The sequence below is a fragment of the Euprymna scolopes genome, chromosome 27, assembly GCF_053919585.1.
Source record: "Euprymna scolopes isolate OS-2025 chromosome 27, ASM5391958v1, whole genome shotgun sequence".
NCBI classification, from domain to species: Eukaryota; Metazoa; Mollusca; class Cephalopoda; order Sepiida; family Sepiolidae; genus Euprymna; species Euprymna scolopes.
Genome location: NC_136508.1, coordinates 79,426,346 through 79,447,828, shown reverse-complemented (window position 1 = coordinate 79,447,828; position 21,483 = coordinate 79,426,346). Strand labels below are relative to the sequence as shown.

The window sequence follows — 21,483 nt, the reverse complement described above, 5'->3', positions numbered from 1 at the left end:
CTGGCCGTGGCGAGAATGGTGATTTGGACGTCGCGTCTGCAAGGTTCCCGGGCGGGCAGTGTTGTTTTTCTGATCAGGATCTGAGTGCTTTCTTTAAACACCAACTACGGGTGAAGATCAGATGTGATATAAGAAGGCTGCATCGCGCGGCATTTGACAGAAGATGAATACATGTAGCAAGTCTGTGTGTACGAAGAGGAGCCAAATTTGAATATGTATTCCCCGCCTAGGTGTGAAACGCGCAATTCTGTAAAGTAAAATTAAACAAGTAGCCTCTCAGCTGGCTGAGTGTGTGCTCCATTTCTCCCCAATTAGGAAGCCTCCAAGATCCCCACCCCAACCTACTTGCAATTTTGTTTTCACCCCTTCCTCTAAATTTCACCCACCTTGGAGAGAAAGAAATACAAACTAACCCCCATCCCTTACCCACAAAATTTTCTTTTCTCCATTCACCTACGTTTAGAGGGCATCCCAACTTAGAGACTGACCCGCAGAAGCGAGGTTCCTTTTACAAACCTAGTGGAACGGGCAGTCTATCAACTAGACGGGGTTGGGAGGGTCCTACTAATCACCTTTTGTTTTTTCTTCCCCCGCCCTCGACACAAATGAATTATTGTACCATTTTATTGTTATCTTTTTTTGTTTTTACACATCAATAAAAAATTTTTTAAAAATTGGGAATGATGTAGGACGTCCCCCAGTATGAAAGGGTGAATGCGGTATTATGGTGAAAGAAGATACTAGCTGGGATAAACTTTTGATTTTGTTTAGTTTTGGAGTGACAAGGATGACCAACGATCCCCACAATCCCCCCTTTTGAGTTGGCCATGTGCCTAAGTTTTGTTCATTGGTGATTTCCACTGTATTTTTTACATGAATAAAGGATTTAATATCTCAAAGTGTAGTATCTGTTCCGGCAGATACTGCAAGCAAAGACCAAATGTGGGGGCAACTCTTCATAGCAATTGTCACTATCCAACTCCCCTACTCTCCGGGGAGTTAATCCCCATTTCCCATTCACTCCTCACATTAAAAATCGGTTTTGTGCCTAATTTGCTCGGTGGATGAGCAAATAAATACTCTTTTCTTGGCCTTTTGGCCAAGATCAAAATGTAGTATCTGTTCTGGCAGATACTGCAAGCAAAGACCATGTGTGGGGGTAACTCCACATATAAGACCTTGGTTAATGTAGGGGCAACCCTTCATGCCAATTGTCATTATCCAGCTCCCCTACTCCCCGGGGAGTTGGTCCCCATTTCCCCTTCACTCCTCACATTAAAAATCGGCCTTGTGCCTAATTTGCTCGTTGGGGGAGCAAATAAACATACATTTTCTTGGCCTTTTGGCCAAGATCAAAGTGTAGTATCTTTCTTAGTGCACGCTTTACTTATGTGATATAAAGCGGGGGATCACTTTTCTTTATTAATTTAATGTAAAATGATCACCCACTTTACGACCAGTTAGTCTCAAAGCCATTCAAGTCACTCTCCAGATTATTTAAGTTGTTTTTAAGGATTCCAGTTATTTTTTAAGCATTCAAGTCATTCTTAAGGTCATTCAATTCATCCTTAAGTTAATTAAAGTCATTCTAAGTCATTTACTTTTTATTTATTTAAGTCATTTCAGCCCATTTTTCGGTCATTTTAGTTTTTCTTTAAGAATTTCATGTCGAATCTACATTCACGCATTCATTCATTACATGAGAGCACGCAACTAATGGCTATCGGCTTTGTTAAATAATAGCATTATTATTCTAATATGGTGCTTACGTCTCCACAAGACCAAACTTGGACACAAGGTCGGTCCTTATATGGGCTACATCCAGCTACCAAAGAAAAATTAGAAAAAAAAATTGATTTAAGATCGAAGAATTTGGGCCTCATTGCCCTAGGACACAATAGACAAAATGTGGCATCAGAACAGATACTACTCTTTGCTCCTAGAAAAAAGAATATTCCTGGTGAATATCACATATTTACGTAAACACTCTTCTTGATGGAAAACAAAAAATACATTGGCTTCAGCATTTTCCTATGTTGCTTCATTAACATTCCATATTTTCATTGCGTATATATATATATATATATATATATATATATATATATATATATATATATATAGAGAGAGAGAGAGAGAGAGAGAGAGAGAGAGGTGGATAGATACTTCTTATTTGTTTTACATAAGCATTAATATGTCGCTACACATTCATGAGTATGTTTCGGTCAGCCAATTACTAGTAACTTGAAACCTCTTCAGGCGATATTGTTTATACAAAAGCTTAGTCCGTTATGAAAATCATTCAGGGATTCAGAAATCACAAAAAAAAAAAAGTTAGCAGGCCACATTACATGTCATTAAAGAATAAAAAGGAAATGGTCTTTAATATATGTGAGGAAGACGGAAAAGAAGAGGTGAGGATTAAGGTGTGTGTCGAGATAGAATAAGAAGAAAGACAAAAAGAAACAGAGAAAACCCTGTACATGTCAACACCCAAAAATATAATTTATGAACTTTATTTCCGTGCTATTTCTCGCATTAAGTGATCAGCAGTGATTTCCAATTCATGCTCCCTATCTTAGGTTGAGCATTTGGGAAGTGATATACAAATTTCCATTAGCGTATGAAGCGATGCTCTTTGTGTAAACAAATTGAGCTTAGGTATTTGGACAATGTCAAAACCTTGTTAATTCACTACCAGTACAGCGGCAGCCGTATAGCGCAACGGTTAAAAGCTCCGATTGTCGTTTGGGCGATCGGGTTTCGATCCTGGCATGAGGTAGTTGCTTGTCTAGCCGAACTGATGAGCTGCGAAATAGTACTGTAAGTAGACGACTATATATATATATATATATATATATATATATATATATAAACTTACGATAAACTATATAAGCGTTAGGTTTATATTCGAATTGTTACAAATAAAACTCAATAAAGGTGACTTTCCACCTTCAGAGCAGGCATACCATTAGTTATCACTCAAACTACTAAAAGATTTAATCAATTCACGCTCATAATATTTTTAGACAAACGCCTGAATTTTTCTAATATCTATATATTATATTATATTATATTATATTATTTGGGCAGCATTTTTCTCATATGCATGTTTCCTTGAACAGCAGGGATAATCCCAGTTGATTTCTCGTGCGATCCACCGTTCCCATTTGGCGAGCCAATGTTCGAACGTTCTGTATGAGTGTAAAATAAATTCTCCATAATCGCGAATGTTTTCGACTTCCATGAGTCGTCCTCAGGCCAGTGATGATTTTTTTAAAATACTGCGTTCAGTTAATATATTGAAAAAGTCGATTAAAATCGTTTAAAAGCAGTAAGCATACCCTCTCCTTCATATTGAGCCTGATTGTTGGTCAGTTTGTTTATGGGAATGATTAGGACTTCTATGACTTAAAGGCGCAGGTTACACTCCAACAGAACGTTCGAACATTGTCCCGCCAAATGGAAAAGATGGATCGCAAGAGAAACAAACAAGAATTATCCCTGCTGTTCAATGTAACATGCATATATATATATATATATATATATATATATATATATATATATATATATATATATATAGAGAGAGAGAGAGAGAGAGAGAGAGAGAGAGAGAGAGAGAGAAAGAGAGGGGGAGGGAGCGAGAGAGAGAGATTTAGAGAGAGATTTAGAGAGAGAGATACAAATAAGTACACATTAGTTTTTAATATAAAGAGGGGATATTTATGCATCCAACATTCAGAGAAGAAAGTTTCGTTTGAGGGAACTTCGATTGCGTGACCCCTTTTATTATAAACTTTGACATGGAGTGAACTTTCCTAATGAACAAATTTCAAATAAATATTTTCTTTCGCCGTCTAATTAAGGTGATCAAATTTGGCGAGTGTCAGAAGATGAGCGAAAAGAAAACATCAGACAACGCTCGAGGGCGCCCCGATTCCCCCACCCCGACCGAAGATTGGCTAGAATGAAAATTAGGCTTCCAAGAGCGTTGCCCGCTCGGACGAATTTCTCGGTTTATTTTTATTATCTTCTTTATCTCTTTAAGACTCTCTACAACCACTTTTACTCCCCCTCTCCGTCCCATGCTCCTGTTATTTCGCCACCTTACAACCCCTCTCTCCCATTTTCTTCCTCCGCTCCTCCCTCTTTCTCTTTCTCTTTCTCCCTCTCTCTCTCTCTCTCTCTCTCTCTCTCTCTCTCTTCCCTTTCTTCCTTCTATATCCTCTTCTGTTTTAGGATCTAAACAGCCGCTAGGATTTATAAGTTTGCTAATTAGCGCCCTTGAAAACACTCTCCTAGATTTCCATTTAGGTTCATAAACAGACGGGCGATAAGACACATGACTGAACAGTTCCACGAATTCCTTAGCAATTTTTTTTTATGCTTGTTTACTCTTTTGGCGAGTGTTTAAACTATTCTTTTTAATTCTTTGGATAATTATTCCTAATTCAAAAGAAATGGTATCTTTGACGAGGAAAAAAGTGATAATTACATAAGAAAACAATGAGTTTAGATTTTTCTGTACCCGTATATCGAAATTATGGCTCCCTTTTTCTCAAAAACTAATTAAATCAAATGATATCATATGCCTAAAAAACTAATAATAATTCAGCTCAAATGATATATATATACATATATATATATATATATATATATATATATATATATATATATATATGCGTGCGTGTGTATACATATAATATAAAATCTATTATATATATATTATATATGTATATATTATATGTATATATTATATATATGCATATATATATATTATATATATGTATATACATATTATATATATGTATATATATATTATATATATGTATATATATATTATATATGTATATATGTTATATATATATGTATTTATAATATATATATATATATATATATATATATATATATATATATATATATATATATATATATATATATAAAGCTGAATGTATGTGTGTGGTGGGGTCACGAATAGGCTCTTATATGGTTGACTATTTAAAAAAAAATGATTACATATAATGATAGAATATTTATCGAGAAACAGGAATTGGTATGTTTGACCTGGCAGAACGGTGGGTCATTAAAATTGTGAGGTCTGCGTTCGCGCCTGGTCTACAAAGTATGGAAATAAAAACAATTAAAATTTAAAAAATAACGTTTACAAGTGTCTTTGATATAGATGTACATAAAAATATTTTGATAAGTATGTTTTGACTTAAATAGGGATAGTATAATAAAATTGTGGGGTCTGCGTTAGCGCCTGGCCTCCAAAGAATGGAAATAGGCACACACTTTAATAAAGACTTTTCATATCTATCTGCGTAAGTATACTTTGATAATTATGTTTCAGTTTAAAGAAATATGGTATAATAAAATTATGGGGTGTTCGTTCGCACCTGACCTCCATAGAATGGAAATATGTCACAAAGTTTAACAAGTTTTTTTTAATATAGATCCACAGAATATTGTGAAAAGTATTTCATTGTGAACAGGTATGGTATAATAAATTATGGGGTTTATCTATTTTGTTTTTACTTTCATCATATATTGATTTGGTTTTGATACCCCCAAATTCGAAGCTATCTCTTTACAACCCTTCCTTTTCATAACCGATCATACTTTCATAAATCAGAGTCCATTTTCTGTAGGCTGTTTTAGAACCCAGTCAACGACGGGACTTTTGCTAGTTATATATATAATATTATTATCTATATTATATATTATATATATGTATATATATATAATAAATAAATATATATATTTATATATGTGTGTGGGGGGGGACTATCCCTTTATTTAGTATTTCCTTTACAAATTAAATGTTTTTAGCTTTTTTCAAAGTATTTTCTAACATGTTTTATTAACTACTTGCTCTTATATATATATATATATATATATATATATATATATATATATATATATATATATGCTAGTCAGAAGATTCGAGTCCAATCACAAAGTAATCCTTGATTTCTTAGGGCAGTATATATAACAGTAATTATCATCTCCTACACTGATGATTGCGTAAGCATTAAATACGAGTGTCTGTATGTGTAACAATGATTGTTCGTATTCATTGTAAAGTATTATCGTTATGAAAAAACCCTTTAACAATCAAACTGAACCCTCTTAATACTATGAAATCCTATGTCTGTAGGTATAAAAATGATTATCGATATTTATTTTTAAATATTATCGTTAAAAAAAAACTTTTTAAGAAAGTAAAGCTAAACCCTTTGTAACGGAATTTTACAAAAGCCGTCAACCCCAACGAAAATGCATTATTTTGCCTTTTTATCGTTTAATACTCTCTAGTTGTTTATTGTTTATGTCCGCTAACTTGGTACTTATAGGTACTTTATTTCTTTCAATGCCTGTGTTTATTACTTGTAGACGGGGGGTAGAATACCGAGCTAAGAAATCAAAGGTGACGTTTTGACTGGATTTGAATCTTTTTTTTTTTTTTTACATAGGCATCACCACATTATCAAGGCCAAGAGGCCACTCAAGGATAAGGGTTAAAGAGTGTACAGTAGAAATTGGACATTATAGTAATCATAGAATCTCCTGATAGACAGTAATTATTACTTCCTGCTGTGATGATTGCATAAACATTAAACACTAGTGTCAGCAGGTATGAAAATTGTTGTTAATATGTATTTATAATATTATGGTTACGTAGTAGTAGTAGTAGTAGTAGTAGTAGTAGTAGTAGTAGTAAAATAATTTTATCAAAACTATCATAGATATTACAAAAGCGTAACAACGATGAAAGTAGACACTCGCATAGCTCCAACGACAGGGGGGCACATTTCCAGATGTAAATAAATTCTTAAACTTTTAATCCTTTAATATATGAGGATTTGCTGCAGATATTCAAGTCAAATCTAACTTTCTATCCATTATTAATGTTCACAAATACCGTAAAAGAAATGAGGTAACACGATAACTTACCTACAACTTCAACTGAGATGGTGGCATTAATAATACCTTGCCTTTCACTCACGGCAATGCACGTATAATATCCAGCATCAGTCTTGCGCACTCCACGGAAGTAAAGGACACCCTTATCTTGGCTAACATGTCGCGGAAATAGTTCGCGCCCATCTTTAAGCCACGTGATCGCAGGGCGCGTCTCAGCATCAGCTTTGCATTCGATCCGTGTGTTCATGCTTAATTCGAGACGGTGATCCTCGGGGGCGGGACTGAAACGTAATTTCTCTGAAAGAATAGAATATATGAAGTTATAAATAATCCATTTTGTTTGAAATCAGATTAGCTTATTAAAAGTAAAACGATTTTTTATGTGTTAAGATCGAATGAAATTGGGGTTATCTCTATAAGAATCAAACCAAATTGGGTTAAATGAGATGACAAAGCTACACTTCATATTTATTGTTTGTCTTTTGCTTTCAAAGTTGGATTCAACCATAAATCTATTATATCTATAAAATTGAAAGTGTGTGTGTGTGTGTGTGTTTGTGTGTGTGTGTGTGTGTGTGTGTGTGTGCATAACTCTGTCAATTTTCAGTCTACAGACTCGAGATTGGACATAAGCAGTATTGAGATTTGGGAAAATCATTTTAATTAATTTTGCTGTTAAGGGGGTACAAATTCAACGATTTAACCTTTGAAAACTTGCCAACACCTCCGCCAATTTTGGGTCTAAACTCTTGAAATTTTAGATGTAGGTTATGGCATGAGTCAAACTTTTTAATATACATATACATATGCACATAAAGTTATGAACAGTACATAGGGCTCGAGAAAAGCCGGGCTGAACTGCTAGTTATTTTATAAAAGGATAAAAATGGATCGAAACTGAAAAAATAAATCGTTATACATTTTGTACATTCATCTTTGTTTATTTTTAATTTTTTTGTTCTCATCAGTTCATATGCGTGTCAGGTTGGTACAGTGGTAACGTCACCAGCTTTGTATTTTTCAATTTCGATTCTAGCTGCTGACATCCATATATTATTTATTTTTTACTTTTGAAATCACGACTCTATGATAATACGAAATCTAGACAATTAAAATATCATATTTAAGCGTAGTTTACGTCCGGGCAAAGTCGGAAGCCTCCCCCCCCCTCGCTAGTAGACATTAAATCATTGTTCGAAAAAGTCTTCATATCTTAAAAGATTTATTCATGGAGTTTGTTTTTTTGTTGTTTTATTTCACGGCATATCAACCCCCATCGTGTTATGTAATGCCGAATTCGGTCGTTTTGGTAAAAGTTGTTGTGCTTCAAATTCTTTATATCTTCAACGATTTATTCGTGCTTTTTGATTTGTTTTTGTCGCGGATTTTTTTTTTTTTTTTTTTTTTTTTCGGTGTTGCAGAACATGATTGAAGTTTGTAAAAGAGAAAGAAACAAAACAATAACATTAATGCTTGGTGTATTTTATGCCAGGAAGCCGGTATCAATTGTATATGACCTACTTACTTTTGACTGTCAAATAAGCTCGACTCGACACAACCAGCGGTTGCCCCGTTGTGTTGGCCACACACGCATAACTTCCACTGTCCTCCGCAACCGCATTCGAAATATGAAGACTGCCAACTTTCTTGTTCATGCGAAGTCCAGGTGAGTTCTGCAAGAAAATAATTATTTCCAACATGAAAAAGATTTCATAGCAATCATCGTTCGCAGTTAGGTATATGTAACCCGATTTGGTTTCATCTGACGACACTCACCCGTTTGAAACAGAGTAAAATAGCCTGAACTCTATTAGAATTATCTCTTTCCCATCAATCTTGAACTATGAGGGACCAATTTATATTAAACTACAATTTATATTGAACTAGTCTGGGTGGCTGGCGTTGTCCGGGTGTTCGGAGATGTGTGTTGAGCAGAAAAAAAAAGTGATTGTAGGCAGGCAGGCTCGAACCCGTACCGCGAAGGAATAAAAGAACATTTAAACAGACACGTGAGATTTAAATTATAGACTACATATTTTCTGGTAAGAGAGAGGAGGAAAATTTTCAACGGCAAATTATTCGATGAAAATAAGCTATTGGACTTGAAAGTATTCCGACATCTGGTACCTCTACAGTGAAGGGGTGCAATTTTGCTGTTAGTCCGGTTTGTCGGTGATATTTTAGTTGAGCGAGTAAAAGTTCAGTGGGTTTGCCGGAACACATTCCGTTGAAATACTTGTAAAATAAGCACGGGGATGCAACATTACGGCGATAGAATATGGGATTGGAGATTGGTAAGATAGTCTGAGAGGTTAGAGATACTTTTTTCTTTTGCTCACTAAACAAAAGGGAGATACTAGCGGTTGATGTACCAGCGCAAATATAACAACGATACTCCATGCAGGGGTTCTATAGAGATTTCAATGATGATACAGCCAAGTTGTTCGGACAGCAACACAGATGATTCGTTTATAGTACTGAAGGCTGTGCGCAGAACCAACCACACTTTTTGGTAAAAGTGCTAATCCCAGTCAGTGCAATGGGTGCTACCAGGCAGAGCAGACAGTAGCCGCTAGATTTTACATTAGAATTTTTCTTCATCGAGATGCATGTCGAAGATTGAGATTGCATCTCTCCCAGTGGTATTTTTAAAAGCAACCCCAGATAACAACCTGAAATTTTTATCTCCCAGAGCGGTACATACAGCGCCTAGTATTTCCAAATGTTCACCCATATGGTACTTGCTAGGCACATTGTTTCTTAAGTTCGGTGATCTGGTGAGAATCCGTGTGTTAATGCGATTATGTCATATAGAGGTTTTAATATTGTTGAGCTAAACGTTTATTTTGACAATCTTAAAATGACCAAAACGTTCTCAGATGTTCAGAATCTATCTAATTTTATGTAAAGCATCTAATGGTTGACACCTCATCAAACTTGTAGATAGACATTTAAAGCGAGGTTATTCATACCTTCTAGATGCCGCTTTAAAGAAAGAAGATAAGTATGAGTCCCCTAGAACAATCTGCATCGGTAGAGGATTTATCCTAACATGGCCAGTAAGAATCGTAATTTGGGTTTATTTTCGACAACTTCGTAATATTTCCTTCGCCCTCCTCATGTTGTTTATAGTGTGCACACTTGTTTAATGTTACTCAACACGTTGTAGCCTCAGTCACAAAGTAGACAAAAAATAGGAAATAACTTCAGCTCTCTTTTTTCATGTTGTAACAGCGATATTTAGTTCCTCATTCTCCTGCCACGCGTGACTTCTCATTACGACTGTGATGTCACTCCCGTCTCTAACATGCTCTCGAATATAATCCGCGTCTTTTACGTGATCGTCTTCTCTAATGCGCTCTTTCTAATTTTCATAGTGTTTTTCTTTACCGGTGACGTCATCTCGCGTGCTTTGTTACATTTACATATCGGCCTGTATTATTGTCATGTACTAACAGATTAGAATCAATAGAAAGCTAAATTTCTTACCGGATCAATGGGAATATCATTACGAGTCCAGAAGATAGTCGTGACGGGATATGGTGTCCCTACAACTTTACAATCAAAACTAACATGCATATCTTCTTCCACTGTACGTGGTTGTGGCACCTTCCGTATTATAGGAGGAACTGAAAAAAATAAAACAGAAAATATAAGTTCATCTGAAAATCAAAACAACAAGGTTCCTTTTTTTTCTTTTTTTTTTTTTTTTGTAAAGGTATTTATTTTTAAGTCTTAAGAATTTTCAGCGTAATTCGGCTTTGTCAAAAGTATATAAGCAGTTAATTTCTTTTTTATCTTTTTTTTTTTTTATCGAAGCATCGCGGCCAAAACAAGGAATCATCCACGATGCTTCGACAACTGCTATTTGAATTCTGGTGTGCTCCACGTGGATACGTGTTGTTGGATAAATGAGGAAATTCACAACAGAAACAATTAGAAGAATATTTTTAAAAACCTTATTTAAAAAAAAGGCCATTTTTAAACATCTCTACTATTAAATAAAATTCACTCTATGTGTGAGAGAGAGGGAGAGAGTTCCTCATATGTTCCGAAACGGCTGAGCCTATCTTTTGTAAATTTCAAACAAAAGTTAATTCATATATCTGACAATGTTCTTAGATACGTTTTGTACAGAAATTCATCCGATAAATATCGAAAATCGAAAAATCTGATCTTGAAAATAATCTTTCTCTTATCCATAAAAAAGAAGACGTTGAAATTCTTCTTTTTTTTTCTCTATAACAGAAGAAAGACTATGCTTAAGATGGTAAAGCCCAAATATCAACTGACGTGATATTGTAAACAAACACAGACGAAATTTGATGAACAACATTATTATTTTTCTTCTTCTTCTTCTTCTTTTTGCGAATTAGTCCACTGGGCAAATTATTCCTCGTAATTTATACTAATCGATAGAAGATTGATTCTATTATAATACATACGCAATCTGCATGAATTAAAATATGTGTATCATCTGTGCAACACGTTGGCACAAGATTACTTCCCTAATGGCTACAACGTGGTCATCTTAAACTCCAATATCAATTTATTATTTCCAATCCTCTCATCATATTCATCGTCATTCAACTGACAATCTATTCATTTCATCACGTCTAATTCCGAAGTGATTTTTTGTCTTGGTAAATGGTAATTTATTATTAAAAAAAAAAACAAGCAAAGGAAATTTATTTCGACTAGACGAACTTTCACCTGTTGGCGTAGCGTAACATGAGCACATTGTACAACGTTTCGATCGTGTTATTTTCCTGATTCTAACTGGACATGATGTCAAGTAGACGAAAGAATTATTTTCACCTACGAAGTTATGAATTCAATACCGCGCGAGGGTACTTATGAAACAATTTTTTTTTTAATTTTTTTTTTTTTATTATTTTACTAAAAGGTTACCATTTATCCAGACTTTGAGCCACTTGAGGATATTGGTTGGGCGATTAGTGCGACCAGACGTCGATTGGAACTGAGTAGAATATTTATTGAGATGAATTGTTTATCCAAGAGGATGGTCCAACAAATATTTGTTTACCTTACACTTGAAGACATCTATTAATATGTTAAAGATTAAGTTGTATTACATATCTATTAATATGTTAAAGATTAAGTTGTATTACATATCTATTAATATGTTAAAGATTAAGTTGTATTACAAATTCAATTAATATTTGATTTGAATATCGCGATTTGACAAAAACGCTGTCCATTTTTAAGTATCAAAAAAATACGACATAAAATTTATTTAATCCATAATTTATTCACTAATTTTTATCCATGACTGCCTTTTATTTGTTAAAAATTGTAATTCCATATTAAGATATGTTGTAGTTTCTGGGAAGCAGTTTCGTGGCAGTAGATGTGACATTCTAGGAAATAAAGTTTGTTTATTGAAGTTTTGTTTGTTTTTTTAGTAAAGAAAGAAAGGAAATATTTCTGTTGTGGTTGTATTCAGGCTATACTTATTGTGAATGTTTTTGTTTTGTTTTTTTTTTTTTGTTTTTTTAATAGACGTTGGATGCGAAAAAATATCTACCTCAGCTTATTATATAAAGATCGCAGCTGGTAATTATACAAAAAAGAACAAACTATGACTATATATGGTTAAAGAAAGCCGGGCGGGGTTACAACGGCGGAAATATTGTGGAATAAGTGACTACAACGATGAGAACAACAGTTAAAAAGATAAAAGAATATAAATAATCATATAAATTGTGTTGGCCAGAAAATCCGTTCGTCTTTTGAATGCCGCTTTTCCAGCTTTTTAAAAATCGCTTTCTATTCATATTCTTCTAATGTTTATGATAGAGTGTAATCCTCCGAGCAGAGGAGTTCATCAAATGTTGCTTATATTTTAAGAGTGTAATCCTCCGAGCAGAGGAGTTCATCAAATGTTGCTTATATTTTAGGAGTGTAATCCTCCGAGCAGAGGAGTTCATCAAGTGTTGCTTATATTTTAGGAGTGTAATCCTCCGAGCAGAGGAGTTCATCAAGTGTTGCTTATATTTTAGGAGTGTAATCCTCCGAGCAGAGGAGTTCATCAAATGTTGCTTATATTTTAGGAGTGTAATCCTCCGAGCAGAGTTCATCAAATGTTGCTTATATTTTAGGAGTGTAATCCTCCGAGCAGAGGAGTTCATCAAGGGTTGCTTATATTTTAGGAGCGTAATCCTCCAAACAGAGGAGTTCATCAAGTATTGCTTATATTTTAGGCATTAAAATTGAAGGCAAAGCAAAGCCTTACCGAAATCTGGTGCCCTTTATACTATAGTAAACGAAATAAAGCTACAGAAACCTTCATAAAGATATGCTACGTTTGTTAGGAATATTCTGTTATAAAATCCAGTCCTGTCCATTCCAGCGCGGCCGTGGCCGAGATTAAACACTATACGAGTTTGTAGTGTAATTCAAATCTTGTCGATAGCTGAGTACTTGATGCTTCGCTAGAGCTATCAAGGGTATTTTTTCATCGTGACACCATCACTAGATGGGGTTCCTACCACGGCTTAAGAGAGTCCTATCTAACCTCGAGAGAAGGATAGACCGCGCCAGTTTCTCAGCCTGGTATTTTATCTTGCAATAAAATGGGTGTCCCAAAAGTAGTTTACTCGATTCTGACAAGAAGAATGCTTTCATGAGAGATGTTCCTCGCCTTAGCCGGCCAATGATTATTGACAGTGACCAAGTGAAAGCTGTTGTTGAACAAGATTACCGTTTGACAACCTGACAAATCGCAAGCATTCTGTTAAGTTAACAATTAAGCGTGGAAAATGAATTGCTTAAAGTCGGTTTTGTTTCTACATTTGAAGTATTAGTTCCCCATTTTACATGACAGAAGCAAAAAAGTTAACGAACTTTTGGGCCTACTCGATATTTTTCTACTTCATTACGAGTGCCGAATGTAACACAACGTCGGCTAATTGTATAATGTGGTCAGGGGTTTAATATTGTTACATTCATTCTTGGTAAGTTTTCGTATAAAAATGGCACCAGTTCTATCATAAAAACCAATGCCGGATGAAAATGTAGTGCTGGCTACAGGTTGTGTGTTTTGGTGATAGTACGATTTTGGAAGTGCCAAGAACAGCGATAACAATTAATATGCATCTACTTACATTGAGGAAGGAAACAGATGAATGAAAATATGGATGTTATTAATGGATAACTAGTTATCAAGAGCTGACTCGAAAAAAAAACGAATTTTTTTTAAATGAAAGCGAGAAAACATGAAGTAACAAATACAATCTGTTTTAAACAACAATTTGACAGAAATGCAAAATTTACTTTGAAAGATTTTGAAAGTTTTAAAGTTGTTGAATAAGAAGCAGACAAAAACGTCAGAAAGTTCGTTTCAAAGTTCCATTGTGAGTATGTGTGGGTGTGCGTTTATCTTCTCGGTGAGAGTATTCACTGGAAAGGGAGCAGCAGGCTTAAACGAATTCTAGCGTGTCAACTTCCAGTCTTCTAAGATGGGCGTTGTTTATGTCGAGAGTTGAGACAAGCGCATCGCATCTCGGGGAAACCCAGAAAGAACTCTGGAATTCTGGGTACCAAGCCACTTTTTTATAGACTCGTTGAATTTCACACAAGCTTATTAATTTTAGAGTTTTAATGATTCTTATTGGTTGGAAAATATTTTTCAGTCCACACATTCCAGTTTGAAGTGATGAAAAGAGTCAATCTTCATCAAAATAAAAAGGAAAAAAAAAACTTTTAGTATTCGTTTGAATCGCATCTTGATGTAAAAATCCAACGATTAAAGAAGTGGAAAAAAAGAAGAAAGAGTAAACCGGACGAACAAAGAAAATATTATTATGCTTGTTCGTTTCACGCATCGATTTGTAACCTTCGAATATTGCGAGCCTGTCTTTGTTTTATCGTTATTTCCATGGCAAGTGCTCATCTGAGCTCTAAACTGGCCCCTCCTCGCCAATCTTTCACGAAAAACACTCATCTAGCTGAAACCACTGTCAATAGTTTTTCCCACTCTTTGACTGTGCCCAAGTCAAAACGTAGATTCCATGAACAAAGCTTCTTTCTTAGAAGTGCACGCCTGTGAAACTCTCTTCCGTTTACCTGTTTCCCACCTGACTACAACTTGGATGTCTTCAAGTCCAACATAAACAAATTCCTGATGAACCGCTTCCTTAAGTAAGACACTTTATCAAATCTCCAATACTAACGATTACTACGATACTATCCTGTTGATTACTGTATACGCAATAACTCTTATCCCCGAGTGGCTTCCGGGCCTTGATAAGTGGTGACCTCCATAAAAAACCTTCTTTTGCTTGAGAGTCACCATTTAACAAGGCCACTCGAGGATAAGGCTCAATGAATGTAAGATGGTAGTGTAGTAATCGTTAATGGTGTACATTGGGTAGAAGTTGATTATTTAGGAGAACAGATCAACAAGACCTTGTTTACATTGGATTTGAAGGCTACTACGTTGTATTCAACCGGGAAGCAGACCAATAACACAATGTTTCACAGGGAGGCAGTTCTGGGAAAGAAACTTTGTCCATGGAATCTGCGTTTAGATTTAGGCACAGTTAGAGAATGGGGAAAATCGTATGTAGTGGTTGTAGCTAATCGAGTGGTTTCTGTGAAAGTTTGGCAATGATATACCATAGACTGAAGATCAGTCGAGCACTTGCCATGAAAATAACGATAGAGCAGAGACAAATTCGCAATATCTATGGGAATGAGGTTGCAGGGAAAAGAAAAGGGCATCACCTACTACGTTTGAAGCCGGTTTTGAACTCTATCAAGATTGGATAGCACCTTCAAATAGAACTATATCTCCTGGAGGGAGATTTTGATTTTTGGAGGATGATTTCCGGGAATTAAGTGTAAAACTTTTATTTCTTCATAAGACTCGCCTCATCTCCGAAATGTTCTTCGTTTCGGAATGATTTAAAACTCGTTCTAATTCTTGATGTAATTCTTTATCGCGGCCCAAATTATCTTGAAATAATATTTCTAAATTTTGCTGGATAAATGAAATCTTTATATAGAAAAACAGTTAACGGTAACATTGTGACCACGATGACCTTGATAACACGAGAAGAAAAATTGGCTCAATATGTTCTTGAATTTCAACAAAATAACAGATGTAGATTTGAGTTTTATAAACATATTCTGCTTGGATAAACGAAATGGTTAAAAGAAAAGCGAGGGACAGAAAGCGACAGTCATATTCAAGTGGTGTAATTCAACGAAAACAGACTGGGCGAAAAGGGATTTAGAATAACAACATTACGCTGAACAGATTTAGACGAAGGAAAAATCTTAGAATTCTAAATGTGTGCGCGTTTGTATGTGTGTATGCGTATCGTGTGTAGGTATATGTGTATATGTGTGGTTCTATTTGTGAGTGCATTGGTGTGTTTTTATGTATATGCATGTGTGAGTGTAACCTTGCTTCCGGTGTGACCAGCGAAAGTAAGAGTAAGTATGGATGTACTACGATTGTTTTCATACCAATTTTATCACATTCATACTCGAATCTATATAAGAAAAGATTGCCGGAATTCGGCTGATTAAAAGACTATTAAATCAAAGCCAACAGAGTCTCGGCCATGTTGTGGCCTCAGTCGTAAAGTAGACAAAGAATTGAAAGGAATGTAAGCTCGCTTTGTTGTTGTTGTTGTTGTTGTTGTTGTTGTGGAGCCTATCACGTGATCGTTTCTCGAGCATCATTCACGCCTCTCACGTGAGCTCGAACATTATCCATGTCTCTAACGTGATCTCTTTTTTTAAATCTTTATTTTTGCCTACCGGTGACATTCGAATCAGTAAGAATCCATACATGAAAAAATTGCAGAAATTCGGTTAATTAAAAGACGTTTCAACCAAAGCCAACAAAGTCTAGACCATTATTGAGATACATTATTTTTTGTTGACAAGCATGTCCCTGAATCTGTGCAGTTCTAGGAGGTCCACCCTTCCAGGTTTTGCCTGCTCCTTTAGAAAGTGAACAACTTTATTGCTAATCGGTTTACACGCCATTATTGAGGAATGCCGGGAAGGCTGCCTAGTCATTTTTTTTTCAGGCCAGGGTTACCTTTCTTTAGGGTGCTGGCTTATAAGATTCCACTTTCCGACATTTGTGTCACATGGAAGGGAGTTCAATAATTTCGAAAACTTTTTGAATACTAAAATTACTGATGAAACGATTCCAATTTTCAATCCGATAAAATTAACGATTTGGATTTAAATTCCGATACAAATAAAAAAAATAACTGATTCTAAAATTGTCTAAAAATGTACAATTTCAATTTTTGGAAAGGGCGTAGCGAGGAGTCCTGATCTACTTATATAAATATAATTTTCTTTTCAATTGACAAACTATTATTTCCCTTTTTATATTGTACGAAAGAGTTTGATAGACTTATTTCGAGATTTTTAGTTATAGTTTTCACTTGTGCAATGTTTTTCCCCCAAAATTTATCAACTCGTACCATTTTTCCGATGCTACTTTTTACCCAAATTTGTCATTATGATCTAAAAAGTTTAGATTTACAAATAATTTAAAATCTATAAACATCATTTTACCATTAGTATCAACAATGAAAAATTAAATTTTTGACAGCAAAAATTAAAAGAATCGTTTTTTTTTATTTCTTTTATTTTATTGGAGTTGAACGTTTATTCAATTGAAGTTGAACGTTTATTTAATTTAAGTTAGAACGTTTATTCAATTGAAGTTGAACGTTTATTCAATTGAAGTTGAACGTTTATTTAATTGAAGTTGAACGTTTATTTAATTGAAGTTGAATGTTTATTCAATTGAAGTTGAACGTTTATTTAATTTAAGTTAGAACGTTTATTCAATTGAAGGACGTTTATTCAATTGAAGTTTAACCTTTATTTAATTGAAGTTGAACGTCTATTTGATTGAAGTTTAACGTTTATTTAATTGAAGTTGAAGGATTATGTAATTAGAGTTTAACGTTTATTTAATTTGAAGTGCAACATTGTTTTACAAGGGTCGTTTCAAAAGTAAAACCTTCATATTTTAACTCAATAAGTTGAAAAGCTATGAAAACGGAAGTAAGACAATTAAAACAAATTACTTTTTCTGCTCCGGAATTTATTTTTCTATATACCACTATTTTCAATTCACTTTTGACAACAATGATCGATGGCTATGCATGGGTGTTTGGAGAGCGTTTTCTCATGCGAAGTTTGTTTAAAAGTAAAGCCTCCTATTTTTTGACTGAAAATGTTAAAGAGATATGGGCATGGGAGTGGTAGTATTAAAACGAGCGATCTTTTGTGCTCCAGAGTTTATTTTCTACATAGTCACAACCACTTCTGCCAGAAAATCCATGCGGCATCTAAGCTTTTGACGTACGTTTCTTTCTTAGAGTCTCATACCGTTAATATCTGCAACAGAAAGATGAAACTTTCAGGCCATGAATGCATGAATTGAGTAATCATAAGGATACAATTTGCAATTCCCTCTGATCTGTTCGGGCGGAAGAAACACCAGGCATTACCTTTGGAATCTCTCTCGTAAATTGAGCGTTTATTATTTAAACCTGAGCACTTTTTGAAATATTAAGATAAAAAATATAAAAGCCTTACCGGCAGTTTATCACAAACTCCATTTCATTATATAGGGTATCCCAATAAAATGTATACACTCTTTAAATTATCTCAACTTGCTACATGAATACGCTATGTCACGTTCCCAAAAGATGTTTAGGAATACAGAATGGCACTTCCAGCGGGATGGAACACTTCCCCACTATCATCGTGACGTAAGAGCATCTTGATAGTCACCTGCGAAACAGATAGGTGGAACGAAGAAGTATCGAGTATTATCGACACTCACAAAATTTGCCCCCCCCCCCCCTTCCATGGATTTTTCTCTTTTGAGGGAACGGATAGGGGATGGGGCATATTAAACACAGGGTTCAAACTACAAAACAGGCTACAGCCTTCGGGACAAGATCAAAGTGTAGTATCTGTTCTTCAGATGCTGCACTTCTATTTCTTGTTCTCTTTCGGTGGAGGAGAAATCCTTCACGAGTGAGACAATTTTTATTTTTGTACCTTTTCTCCACGTTAAAAAACGACCCTGGTGTCTAACTCTGTCTCGTGGGGAGGCATAGTAAATAGGTACAATGAAAGAATTGAAAGCAACCATTAAAAGAAGATGTGTCAACATGCCAATTGGACTGATTAGGAACTCAATTCAATCAGTGAGTGTTGTCAGCTGTTCATGTACCACAATGGCCAATAATTTGAATACTTTCGATAATTAGCTGGTTTCTATATTTGTTCACAGTGTTTTGATGTATGAAACTTTTCTTCCTTATAATAAATGTTACTTAAAGAGTGTATACATTTTATTGGGACACCCTATATAGATATCATAACGTTTTCTTCATCGAAAACCATATTGGAATAACAGCTCTATTGTATTATCATTTCTTGAAACCGTGTACTCACCTGATACCATAACCCATACATTTTGTCGCTTTTCACCGGCAGTGTTACTCATGATGCATGTATAATTGCCCGTGTCAATCTCTTCAGGATCTTCAAAGATTAAGTTGTTTCCTTCCAATCGTATTCTTCCCATATCTCCGATCGGCATACTATTCCGATTCAGCCACCTGCAGGAAAAACAAATAAACCATTTCAGTAGTGCAATGTTTCATATACAAGCATTCTAATCACTCATTACTTATTTCCATATGGAAATCGCTCGAGACAAGGTGTGAAGCCATTTGATGTAAGAAACTAACAAGAATGCAAGCTTCGTAGCTTAGTGGAAGATGCCCTTTTCTCTCCCTTGCAACCTCTTTCTCACAGAAGAGACGTTGCGAGCCTCTCTCTGATTTATCATCATTTTCATCACAAGTGCTCATCTGAGCTGCAATCTATGGCCCTTCCTCGCCAAACATTCACGAGAAACACTCGTTTGGCTGAAAACATTATCAATAATTTTCCCCACTGTGCGTAAACCTAAACGTAGATTCCGTGAACAAAGCTTCTTTCTTAGAACTGCATACCTGTGGAACTCTCTTCCGTTTACCTGCTTTCCCGCTGACTACAATGTAGCCGTCTTCAAGTCCAATGTAAACAAGTTCTTGATGAGCTGTTTCCCTCAAGTAATCCAATTTTACCAAATTTACGCTTCCAACGATTACTGTTATATTGTCCTTTAGACCACTGTACACTCTTTAACCCTTATCCTCGAGTGGCCTCTGGGGGTTGATGAGCGGTGATTCCCTTATTAAAAAAATTTATAAAAGAAAAAAAAACATGACTATTACAAACACAGGAGATGCATATTGACCTTAGTTTAGAAAACCACAGGACTGTAAGTAGGAGGAAAACAATGAGCAGGATGGCAATTCCACAGCTTTCTAGTTCTTGGAAAAACTTACTGAAACAGGAAGCTGTAGTACGATTAGTAATCAGAACATCCAATTGATAGAGACCATTGGACGAAAGAACAAGTCAAACGAACTTGAATAATAGAAGTGGAGAAATACATCAGACAACTCTGAAGAACACATGCCAGAATAGTTTTTTTTATAAAAAGGCTAACACTAGTAGCATCGCGTCTGTTATTAAATTTGATAAAGGTTAACAATATTTAATTTTGTTGATAAAATAATATTGGTACAACTTCCAATTTAAAAACCATAAGTCCTACTACAGCTTTTGAACAGAATAAAACTGACTTTTACCGACGTACAATTACGTAAACAACCGGAAAAGGCCGAATGGAAACAAAGCCGAATCAAAATCAAAACGAGACGACGTTCCAATAGAAATAAAATAATGAAACATCTTACGCAAGAAAAACGCTCATTGTGTGTAAGATTTTAATCAAACAACTTAAATTTATATAGAGATATATAGATATAGATTATATAGATATATAGATATATATTATATAGATATTATATATATAGATTATATAGATAGTACTTTTTCGCTGTATCACATCAATGCGGTTAGAATAGCATCTTTCCATAGCCGAGGATTGAACCTACAACCATATCGTGGATAGTCTGCAGTTCTGCCCACTGACCCATGGGAGCGGTGCTCGCAAATGATCTCAACAAATTTCCATTTAAATAAACAGTCGTCCATCGTTTTTACATTGTTCGAGCTGCTTGTTTATATACAAACAAGCAAGCAGTTAACCACGCTTTATATCCCCATATATATATATATATATATATATATATATATATATATATATATATATATATATATATTATATATATATATATATATATATATATATATATATATATATATATATATTCGCTGCTGAGTTCGAATCTATCGACCGGCGTTAATCGTGACACCTTGCACTGATGATTCCCGAAAGAATTATTTACTATAATAGTTATTAAATACCTACAGATAATTGTGTTTCATCCTTTCGGGAATCATCAGTGCAAGGTGCAACGATTAACCCCGGTCGATAGATTCGAACTCAGCAACGAAGCCATCTCTGGCTCCATTAGCAAGGACTAAATCCAATCCGTTAACCGCGAGAAATGCAGTTGG

The 21,483-nt window shown here is 35.0% G+C and overlaps 1 protein-coding gene across 2 annotated transcripts in view; it reads right to left on the bottom strand.

The window, feature by feature from the left end:
• LOC145248938 (inactive tyrosine-protein kinase 7-like) overlaps nt 1–21,483 on the bottom strand; it is a 306,146-nt gene that overhangs the window by 31,668 nt on the left and 252,995 nt on the right. For both annotated transcript variants that reach the window (XM_080110733.1, XM_080110732.1), the window contains 4 exons: nt 19,399–19,565; nt 10,414–10,553; nt 8,450–8,597; nt 6,955–7,221 (listed from right to left, as the gene is read on the bottom strand). In XM_080110733.1, the coding sequence (XP_079966859.1) occupies nt 6,955–7,221; nt 8,450–8,597; nt 10,414–10,553; nt 19,399–19,565 (722 nt within the window). The remainder of the gene's footprint in view (nt 1–6,954; nt 7,222–8,449; nt 8,598–10,413; nt 10,554–19,398; nt 19,566–21,483) is intronic.